The 10,972-nt window shown below is 46.7% G+C and overlaps 2 protein-coding genes across 2 annotated transcripts in view; both read right to left on the bottom strand.

Annotated features, from left to right (window-relative positions):
* The window catches only part of LOC109288080, a 4,598-nt gene extending 1,616 nt beyond the window's left edge, over positions 1 to 2,982 (bottom strand). The window contains exon 1 of the mRNA XM_019503438.1: positions 479 to 2,982. Within this exon, the coding sequence (XP_019358983.1) occupies positions 479 to 1,046 (568 nt within the window). The 5' untranslated portion in view covers positions 1,047 to 2,982. The remainder of the gene's footprint in view (positions 1 to 478) is intronic.
* A 99-nt stretch (positions 2,983 to 3,081) lies between these two features.
* On the bottom strand, positions 3,082 to 10,966 carry RPL35A (ribosomal protein L35a). Its single transcript, XM_019503439.1, has 4 exons — positions 10,877 to 10,966; positions 6,394 to 6,546; positions 4,319 to 4,463; positions 3,082 to 3,148 (listed from the first exon to the last, which is right to left on the bottom strand). The coding sequence occupies exons 1-4, from the start codon at positions 10,960 to 10,962 to the stop codon at positions 3,125 to 3,127; spliced, it is 408 nt and encodes a 135-aa protein (XP_019358984.1). The 5' UTR covers positions 10,963 to 10,966; the 3' UTR covers positions 3,082 to 3,124.
* Positions 10,967 to 10,972: the final 6 nt, after the last annotated feature.

The following is a 10,972-nucleotide window of genomic DNA, read 5'->3' on the forward strand; positions in this document are numbered from 1 at the left end:
TTCCGAGGTCCCTTCCAGCCCTAGTGTCTATGAAATCTAAATCCAAGGGGAAAATAATTCCCGCAGAAAGGCACTGCTTTATTCGACTGCTGACGCACAGAGCTCGCAGCACCAGAGCAAGGGTACAAGGGAGCACCTTCAGACATATGGCACTGAACCTCCTGCCACCCCTTGGGCCCAGGAGCTCTGTGGCCCTTGACAAGGGTGACAGGGAACTCCAGCTGGAATCAAAGCCAGGAAAAGCGCTCTTCCACCACTCCACCTCTGGCAGCAGGTCCAGCCTGATGGTCACAGACCTACAGCAGATGTGTGACGCCCAACTGGAAGGCACTTACCGATGCGATGATGATGAGCCCAACAGAACCCAGGCAGCAATACCACTGCACCCATTGTCCCTCAACAACCACAGGTTGATTAAAGCCCAGCACCCAAGTCCTACTCCACCCTGCCTTCCCTTAAGTGATCCGACCAGTCATACCTTCTTGCTCCATCAGAACTTCTCCCAGGGCTCTGCATGCGGCTCTCTCGCCCTCCCAGGCCCCCTCTAGCTGGCCTGGGCTATAAACAGCTGCCTCCACCACAAGATCCTGGAAGCTGCCATCCAGCAAGCACTGCATTCTCCTCAGTGCCCCTGCCGCCTGTTCTGGTTCCACCTGCTGCTGCTGCAGGCTGGACTGGATCAGCACCAGCACCAGCGCTGCTGGCACACAGGGAAAGAGGCTCCTCAAGTTCCCAAGCGTCTCATCCAGAAGTTCCCACTGCACAAGTTGCCTCAGGGTGGCAGCCTGCCACAGCATGAAAACCAGCTGTGGCCGCAGCTCCTGCTCTCGCTTCTTGCTGGCCTCGTCCTGGAGGAGCTCGGTCCCGAGGTCAGCCCTACTGAATAGCTCCTGGGCAAAGACAACCCGCACAGGTGAGGCTTGTTCATGTGCGTCATCCATCTCCATCACTAACACCTGGCCCTTCCGCTGCGCAACAGCGTCTAGCAGAGTGAGGAGCTCCCAGTGGGTGGGCTTGGTGGGGAGCACCTGCAGCAGTGACTCCATGGCTGGAACAGTAAGTTTGTTCTTATTACCCCGAAGCACTGGGGGAGGGCAGCTAGGGACATCCGCAGGGAGCTGTAATGGGTGTCAGCAGTGAATGCTCAGGGAGAAAGATCAAAACGGAAGTTGTCATGCCGACTGGCTTAAATGGATGCACTTCAGGTGTTACTGAACTGGTATAATAGGAGAAGGGGGACAGGGACTTTCCACTCTCTGCACGTCTTGGAAAAAGGGGGTACCACCTACCAGAACAACTGGGAACAGAGGTCTGTTGCACCATCACATCACCAACAGAAGTTGGGACCTGATGTTCCAGTGATCAAATCGTAATGGGCAAAAGGACGTTCCTTCAGCCTCATTAGGAGGTGCTTAAGTTTCTGGCTGGCTTAGCAATTTATAGCCCACACACCCCATCGGCGCTTATTTAACATCAAATCCGAGAGGCTCTTGGCCTCAGCACTCTTCCTGGGGTGAGGGCTAGAGGTTGTGTAGTAGGCAAGATCCTTTCTACCCATTTTAAAATTTCTCTTTCATTGTGTGTGCTGTTTCAGGCAACTGGAAAGTAAATCTTACTTTCTCGGCACCATTCAGCATCCTACACCTCCATTTCTCTAAATGTCTTGGAGAGCAGACGTGTAACCAAGTGCCCTGTTAGCACTGAGCACTTCTTGTTTTAAATACTGTAGCAATAACAAAAAGCCTCCAGTCCAGGGAATCAGTGTGCAAGCTGGGTGTTGGAGGCACTGTGCTACCCTGCCTGTGCAGGAAAGACTATGCAAAATACTGCCCCCATAACAGGAACAGTCTTCACATGGCTCTGAGAGAGAAAACCTGCACCACTTCTTTCACAGCAGAGAGGAATACCACACATGCACCTAACTAACACTCCTCAGCTGCCAAGCCCAGACACAGCTTACACTCACAATGAATATTGCAGGTCCGCTCTCAGAAAGGAAGTCCCCATTCACGGCCATGGAATCAGAAGACTATGCTCATTATGTGCAAAGATGTTAAAACTCTGAATATCGGTGTGTGGTCAAACAGATTTTTAGGTTAGACATTTATCAAGGGAAATTTCAAACTGGGCGGCTTACCTGTGTCACTATCTAAGGAGGAAAGCTTTTCCCAATGGCCTTGCAATGAAACAATTTGTAGTAGGTGAAACAGCCAGTCAGCTGTCTGTTGATTGGCCAAGTTACCTTTGATGTCACAATCCCATTCCTTCCCCTCTGAATGTTAGCTATGTTGGGGGCACCTGGAAGCCCCATCACAGATTGGAGTCCTGCAGTGAAAGGCTCTTTGGAGATGACTCCTGCTACAAACTGCTTACAAGCCACTCCCTAACTCTGTCTCTTTGGGTTTAACATTCCCAACTTAAAGGCACATTAAGAAGTAAAGTAACATTGTGGTACATGTCCAGGTATATTTAAATTAGAGCCTTTTCTCAAAGGCAAAGGGGAAATGGAAAAAAAAATCATCAAGATGAGGTTCCAGTTGTATCCACCACAAGGTTTTATTAGCGATGAAAATGGACTGCTTTCAGGCAGCTCACTGTGTAGCTGAACTGTGTAAAACAGGGATTAATTAGCAGAAGAGGGTTGTTCAAGGTACTGAAAGCGTATCCTTAATGACTGTACTAAGACACCACTGCAGTTTAGAAGAGAACCAGACAAATGTGTATCCACCAAAACTCAAATTCAGACCTCTGCACATTCCCCAGTAACTACAAGCTGCCCTAACAGACCTGTACAAACTGCCCTGGTTTTGTATTAATAAAAATTAAATAGTGAAAGAGAACAAGCTTTACATTCTCTCTCAAGATTTAAAACATTTATTCCAAATTGCTCAGATACCAGGATGGGAAATGCAGTTCAATTATTTTCTTTTAGCTCTTCTACCCCAGTAATCAACCCAGTTCTCCCTTCATCATTTGCTAGGTCATCGTCCCAGGCTGTGGATTAGACAGCAGGGTTTTACAAGTATGACAGTGAAGAATAACCCCCAGAATCGAGTGACAAGAAATACTAAGAACAAAATGTACAAAAATGGAACAGACTCTACATTTTATTCTCAATAAAATTTTAGATCCTTGATGGATACAGCATCTGCAAAGAAATAAAAAAAAATTGTTAGAGATTTTATTAAAATTTTACAGTTTAATACCAACATTTCCAAATAGTTAGAATACCCATGCAGAGAAATTATAAAAGACAAGTGGCCAATCTGCTCAATACAGGGAGAAGACCAAAGGCAGAAGAACACAGAACCTGGCTCTGACTCTGCGAAGAGTACCTCACAGGAGCTGCCCAGTGCAACTTCCAACTTTGGTGGAGGGACGCAGAGACTGCAGCTGAACAAAGAGAGTTGTCGGGAGGACTTGCACCTATGCTGCTCCCACAGCTTTTTCTATATGGCCTAGAACAGAAGCCAAGTAGGACTGCATCGGACTCCGATTTTGCTCACAACAATGCCACTACAGTGACAGCACATACAGAAACGAAAGTCTGAGTGGTGTTCCCAGATGCCAGAAGAGGAGGGTATCTCAAGGAGCTATGGAGAACAGCATACCAGAGCTTTGGGTGGGGGCAACAACAATGGACTTCAGAAGTGTTGCACCTAGCCATCAACCTGGAAGGCCGATACAAGGGCCCTAAAGGCAGCAAGAAACCCCAGAATACCTCCCCTAATGAAAGGAAAGGAAGAAGGGAACAGAAGAAAAACTAAGAGGAGCAAAAGGAAGGAGAGTGTATGAGTTGTACAGGCAACCCCCGCTTAGCGCTCTTAATTAGTTCCTGAAAAAACGAGTGTTAAGCGAAACGAGCGTTAAGCAAAACCAAAAGTATTTGACAACCCAAGATGGCAACCATGAGTGTTATAATGAAGCTTGCTGAGCGCTAAGTGGAATCAGGTATCAATTTAAAAGTGAGTGCTATAGCGAAACAGTGGCAAGTGAAACAGCGTTAAGCAGGGGGTGCCTGTACAAAGATTGAGAGACAAGACGACAAAAGTAAATGCTTTTAGAGGGAGATTGCCAAAGACTCAGCCATAGATGACTTCCCACTATCCAGAGCAGGATGTGGGACACTACAGCAAAATCAAATGTTTCAATGCTCAAATGTGGTGTTATTGAGGGGCTTCCAATTCCTAAGCCCTGCAACTATCACAGGAAGCCACTGTACAGTCTCCTGGGGAACAGGTCAAACACTTGGGACAGAACCTACCACTGCAGAGCTGAAAGTGGCTAGGCAGGTCACAACAAGATTCGCTGTACTTACCACTCTGATTCTGTGACCAATGGCCTTGGCTGGAAGGTTGGAGCGGAACTTGGCACGAACCATGCCGCTGTTTCCATGGGCACGGGTCACCTTCCCCCAGATGACTCGTGTTCTGTTGGGCTTGCCACCAGGAGTTACGGTGTTGCTAACAGTGAGAAAGGGAATGTTAACTTCTGGGCATGACACTCCTAGCACAGTCCTGGCTCAGTTAAGGTGACAGCTGCAAATGAGCAGTTTCCCTTCCTGTATTTCTAGGACTGCCTTGGAACGTCCAGGCTGGAAGCCGCTTGTAGACATACGGGGACTGGTCACCTGTACTGCAAACAGCTTGGCCGCAAGCACAGAGAAATGCTATGCATAAAGAAAAAGTATGGTGCTCTCATGTTACAGCAGTATTGAGATTCCTAGATCAGAAATATGGCAGAGGAGTGCTTATTATCTTGCATTTAACACTGTGTACACTGCATGCACCACCAAGACGTGAGAAAACCAGAAGCACTGCTTTAAGCAGCAGTTCTGTATCTGGCTTATATACATTTAGAAATTCATAGAATTAAATCAAACTAAGAAAATATGAAAAGGTCCCAACCTTGGTTGTTTAAATGAGACCAGGAGCTGGACCAATTTAATTAGACATATTTAAACAAGCAACCTAAGCTAAACCTGAACAAGTTGTGTGTAAACCACCTCACCTGGGATTTGCCCATATATACCATCCCTGTCATTTCAACCTGAACCCTAGCAAACACTTCAAATAATGAGCTAAGCCTGCTGCCTGGATGTTTGAGAAGGTCTGGCATAGACCAGAGGCTGTTACTATAATCATGCGAACTGTACACACACCTACCTGATAGCACACTTCTTTGTATAACTTCAGAAGCTTATCAATGAGAACTAAGACTTGCTTAACACAGACAGGATAAATAGCATTTGAGAATGTACCAAGTACAAATAATGAAGTCTTAATGCCGTCATGTGAAATTTGGAAAGACTGTATATTCTCTCCTCAATATGAAATAACCTGTAACTTTACTTCAGGTGATGTATATTATCTACAGCACTAAGACGGTAGCACAGCTAAGAGCCAAATGTAAAAGTAGGCAGACTTCAGTGAATGTAATAAGATCATACCCAGGCCACTCTAAAAAAAAAACCAAAAACCTTCATTAGAGCTGAACCAACCTCCTAGTAAGGGTTTGATAACAAAGATATGCTTTTACTACGTATGCCTGGAAAGTCAAAAGACAGAGGGCTTCCTTTTGAAAACGCCCTGCTGTCCTGTCCTGGGCCGCACATGCTTATCTAGAGGCTGCCTGTGCGAGTATCCCCAGGGATTTCAGTTGCACAGAAAAACCACAAAGGACTCCAAGTCCAGAGCAGAACATGCTAAATAGCATCCTGAAACAGTGGAAATGGGAGCAGCCATTAAAGTGCCGGTGGACCCTGTCTGAAATGCCATGAACAGGAGGTCCCCTTCCACACTACCTGGCTGTGCAGTAAAGTGGTCTGCAGCAAGGTCCACAGCAGTAAAGTCACAACTTCCAGGTAAGCAGAGAAGGGAATAAAGCACATACCTACCCTACACTCCACAGCACTCATCACCTCAGTAGGGGCAGCAGTGGGGAAATGTGTGTGTGCATCTAGAAACAGCCCAGCCACGTAACCCCTTTAAGAGTACAACTCAGACCTTCCTGTTAATTCTGCTGTAAGAGTCCAAACACCATGATGACAGACCCTTCAGTCCAGTTCATCACTGAATGCAAACAGCACACACCAGCACCTCGGAGAAGATGCAGGCCCACCCATTACTCTTCCCCTTAGTCTTCTATCACAACAGCAATGAAACCAATTAGCACATTGTAGAACTAAATTCATTTGTTGCATAGACGTTCTGAAGTGAAAAAAAAAAAAATCACATATTGAAATTGACATGACCAACATACAAATCTATGTGGCCACTTTGCCTGTTTTATCTTTAGGCTGGAAATCCAAATAGACTACTTGCGACCCAATAAATTTTCCTGTCAAACTTGGCACGACTATTTAGCACAACAGTCAGAAGCTAATTTACTTACTTTTTAGCTTTGTAAACATACGCACATCTCTTGCCCAAGTAGAATTCAGTCTCTTGGCGGGCGTAAACGCCTTCAATTTTTAGAAGGGCTGTGTGCTCCCTCTGGTTTCGAAGGCCTCGCTTATAGCCAGCAAAAGTGGCCTTGGACCACAGTCTAAGAAACAGCAAGCATGTTAATGAACTGAAAATCAACAGCAAGCAACCTGGATTTCTGAATAAGCTATTTCTGAAGGGACTGCATGCATGCTGGGAACAAGAAATAGTGCTTTATGTCACAAGGAAGTAAATACACCAGCATCCACAATTAGGGGCGAATAAGGAAGCTTCCACAGCAAGAGACATTTATAAACAGCTCTCCTTCTCTCCATTAGAAACCTTTTTCCTCCCATGATTATCACTAAAAAGATAACATTAAGAAGCAATTTGCTTTTTTTAAAGTTCTTTATACACACTCATTTCAAAATGTCCAGAAAATAGATTCTATCACTTTGTTTTTATACATGGTAATGCAGATTAGTTGATTTTGGATCTTTGCTACAGTAACCAACTCTGTAATAAGAGGCATAGCAACAAAGTGCTGTTGCTGTATCAAAATGATTTTTTGCAGTCTCTATGGGGAAATGCAAGCATGTTCCATGTGGACAGTGTAGGACTCCAGCACAATTCAGGACACTTGAAACCAACAGCCAGAGTCCTAGAACTGTGCTTAATTGTATCAGAACAAATATCCTATAAAGCTTGCTTAGCCTGGGTACTATTATAAGGTAAATCCTTTTGGACAAGATTTAAAATTTGTCACCAGTATTTTCACAAGACAGATCCTTTTGTTCAAAATTTAAATCTGTAACTAACAGGGTGGATTTGATTTAAATCACTAGGCAGGAAAAGCCTTGGTTTAATTACTGATTTCTACAAGAAGTGCACTGTTGTTTGATATCCTTTATTCGTTTAATTTCTTGAAACTTTGCATTTTTAGGGAGAGGTAAGGGCTTGACTGTGTGCACCCAAACTTGCAGAGAGACAATAGGGCTGATGGGGCGAGTAATCAGTAGTGGTGTGCAGGTATATCCGTCCATATCGGATCAGCACCGATAAAAGGAAAACTGAAATTATTGGCAATCACCCTTTTTTGTCTGGTGTAGCCAATAACATCACTGATAAATGCCACATGCATGTGCACAGCTGCAGCATCCACACAGCCAGGAATGCAGGCTAGCAGCTTGGAGAGCAGTGTCCTGCTGGTAAGTTTGTGGGGGGTAGGGGGGCAGATTGAGGCCCCCATAGTGAGAGAGAGAGAGACTGGGGTAGGTGCAACCCAGCTGGGTTGAAGCATGGAACAGAGCTGTGGGTGGCTCATCAGGGGGGGCATGGAAGGATGGGCAGCTCCCTGCTGCTGCACACACCCCAGGGGAGACAAGGGGGGCATGTGCCCCCCACCAGATTTGTGCGCAGGGTGAGGGTGAGCTGCCTGCTGTGGGCTCAGGGACTGCACCAACCTCTTCCTGGTGGTGGTGGGGGACTACAGCCACCCCAAAAATTCACCGTAGACCCCCACTCCCAGCACCGCCACTCCCCACCTCAAGAGCAGCCCTGACCCAGCACCCTCACCAAGAAGAGGCCAACGTAGGCCCCAGGACCGAAGCAGGCAGCCCACCCTTGCTCTGTGCACAAATCCAGGGGGCACACGCCCACCGTCTCCCCCGAGGGTGCACACCAGCAGCAGGGAGCCACCCACCTTCTGCTTTCCCCTGATAGACCACCCGCAGCTCGGGCCTGTGTCCTGCCCTGGCTGGGCAATGCCTGTCCCATTCCCTCCCTCACCATGGGGGCTTTGAATTACACCCCCTCCCCCAACAGACTTACCAGCTGGACGCTGCCAGGCTGCTTATCAGCACTCGGAGCGGAATCAGCTGATATGGCCTTTGGTATTAACCAAATAATTGGTATTAGTGGTACACTCCTAATAAAAGATATCACATCTTCCCAAAGAACTTTGTCTGCCTGTGAACTCTGGAGAGACAAATCCACTGTCTGAGAACTGAAATGAAGCATCACAGAGATGTTTAATGGGATCTTCTAGACTGAGCACTGAGTAGAGTGGTTTTCTTTAATCTTTAGTAATCTACAGAGAAACCTCTCGGAACCCCATAAGATTGGGCCCCTAATATAGACCACGGCTTGTAATGACCCATTTATAAAACTTGTAAAAAGGTTGCACGAATACACAAGGTGTTTATATAAAGTCCTTGTGTAACTTTATAAACATGAATAACTTTGGGTGTGCACGATAGAAGCAAACCAAAACGGCATGCTTATACTATGCTAAAAAATTTAATTATGGTTTCAATTACTATTTACAGTTTCCTATAACAGCCAAAGTTATTCAAGTTTAAAGTTGCACAAGAACTTTATAAACACCTGTATATTTGTGTAACCTTTGCAGAAGCTTTATAATGCATCACAACAGGCTGGGACCTATATTAGGGGCCCAATCATTGGATCATAGACACAGGAGGGACGCCAGACCACCTACTGTTAGTGCAGACTTAGTGATGGGGCACTTGGAGGGGCTGGATGTGTTCAAATCAGTGGGCCCGATAATCTTCACTCAAGGGTGCTGAAGGAATTGGCCAGTGTCATAGCAGACCCGCTGGCACGGCTGTTTGAGAGCTCGTGGTGCTCCAGTCAGGTCTCAGAGGACTGGAAAAGGACAATGTGGTCCCTATTTTCAAGAAGGGGAGGAGGGAAGAAGAAGGGTAACTAAAGGCCAGTTAGTCTCACCTCTATCCTTGGGAAAACTCTGGAAAAAATTATTAAGGATCACATTTGTGGGAGCCCAGCAAAGGAAATAATGCTGAAAGGAAATCAGCAGAGATTCAATGCAGGTAGATCCTGCCTGACTAACCTTGTTTCTTTTTATGACCAGGTCACAAAATGCGTAGACACAGGAGTTGAGGTAGATGTCATCTACCTAGACTTTAAGAAGGCCTTCGATACAGTATCTCATTCTGTTCAGGTAAAAAAACTGACAGGCTGTGACGTTGATAATTACATGGTCAGGTGGGTGACAAACTGGCTTAGGACAGGATGGAAAAATGGGCAGAACGAAACAGGATGCAATTCAACAAAGATAAGTGCAAAGTGCTGCACCTGGGCAAAAAGAACCACCAACAGCACACTGACAGGCTGTGGGGCAACCTTCTCAGCAGCACTGCAGTGGAAAGGGATCTCAGAGTCATAGGTGACTTCAGGATGCACATGAGTCGTCAGTGTGACGAAGCGATCAATAAGGCTAACTGTGCTTTATCATGCATTAGCAGGTGCGTGACAGAGGTGATGCTTCCCCTCTATGTGGCACTGGTCAGGCCATAGTTGCAGTGCTGTGTCCAGTTTTGGGCACCACACTTCCAAGAGGGATGTGGACAATCTTGAGATGTTTCAGAGGTGGCCATTTGTATGGTCAGGGGCCTGCAGGCAAGGCCCTACAAGGAGAGACCAAGGGACCTGGATCTCTTCAACTTTTGCAGGAGAAGGCTAAGAGGCGATCTTGTGGCTGCTTATAATTCATCAGGGGAGGGCAACAGGGAATAGGAGATGCTCCGTGTACCAGGGCACCCCTGGAGTAACTAGGAACAACAGCTACAAATTGACGGAGAGCAGATTTAGGTTGGACATTAGGAAGAACTTCTTCAGTAAGGGTTGCTGGGATCTGGAATGGGCTCCAAGGGAGGTGGTGCTCTCCCCTACCCCGGAGGTCTTCAAGAGGAGACCGGACAAGCACCTGGCTGGGGTTTGTCTGACCCCAGTACTCTTTACTGCCCAGGGCAAGGGGTCAGACTTGATGACCTACTGAGGTCCCTTCTGAGCCGAACATGCATGAATCTTATGCAGTTCCCAGAGCTTAAAGTTATTAAAATCACACCAGGACTTTATAAAGACTTGTGTAACCTTTTTACAAGTTTGATAAATAAGTCACGACAGGCCATGGACTATATCAGAGGTCCAATTTTATGGGGTTCCCAGAGGCTGCTCTACAGATGAAAGTTATTAAACCAGGACTTTAGAAACACTTTGTATACTCGTGTAACATCTGACAGGCTGCGGACTATGTCAGGGGCCCAATCTCAAGAGGCTCCTCTACAAATTAAAGTCACCCAAGTTGCACCAGGAATTGAGAAGTGCCCCCCACATCCTCTCTAGGAGTTCATAATTAGCTGTTATAGTTATCAATAATAATTCCTATTCCATGATGATATTTCAGAGGTTTAACAGACCGTAAATTAAAACGATCTTTATAGCAATTAAAAGCATCTTAACCACAAAAAAAGCAATTAAAAAAACAAACTTATTTCAATAAACAGCCCCCTGCTTTTCCTCCATCCCTCCCCCCCGGTAACCCGGTCGTGGTACGGGGCAGCCGCCCGGGCCCCACGAGTCGCTCCCGGCCGCGGCGGGAGGCTGCGCGGCTCGGGCAGGGCTCTCACCTCCCGGACATGGCAGCGCGGCGCTGGTCCCGGCGGCCTGCAACCAGAGACGTGGTGTGAGCACCGCGGAGCCGGCTCCGCACCATCCGCCGCGCA

This window comes from Gavialis gangeticus, unplaced genomic scaffold (genome assembly GCF_001723915.1).
Source record: "Gavialis gangeticus isolate Ggan-Ray unplaced genomic scaffold, GavGan_comp1, whole genome shotgun sequence".
In the NCBI taxonomy this organism is placed as follows: Eukaryota; Metazoa; Chordata; order Crocodylia; family Gavialidae; genus Gavialis; species Gavialis gangeticus.

What these genes read in the sequence shown, in the direction of transcription:
- RPL35A (XM_019503439.1), bottom strand. Translation starts at nt 10,962, where the DNA reads ATGGTGCGGAGCCGGCTCCGCGGTGCTCACACCACGTCTCTGGTTGCA. An exon ending in CGCGCTGCCATGTCCGGGAG is followed by an intron (nt 6,547 to 10,876) that starts GTGAGAGCCCTG and finishes GCTGTTTCTTAG; the next exon opens with ACTGTGGTCCAAGGCCACTT. An exon ending in TATGTTTACAAAGCTAAAAA is followed by an intron (nt 4,464 to 6,393) that starts GTAAGTAAATTA and finishes TCTCACTGTTAG; the next exon opens with CAACACCGTAACTCCTGGTG.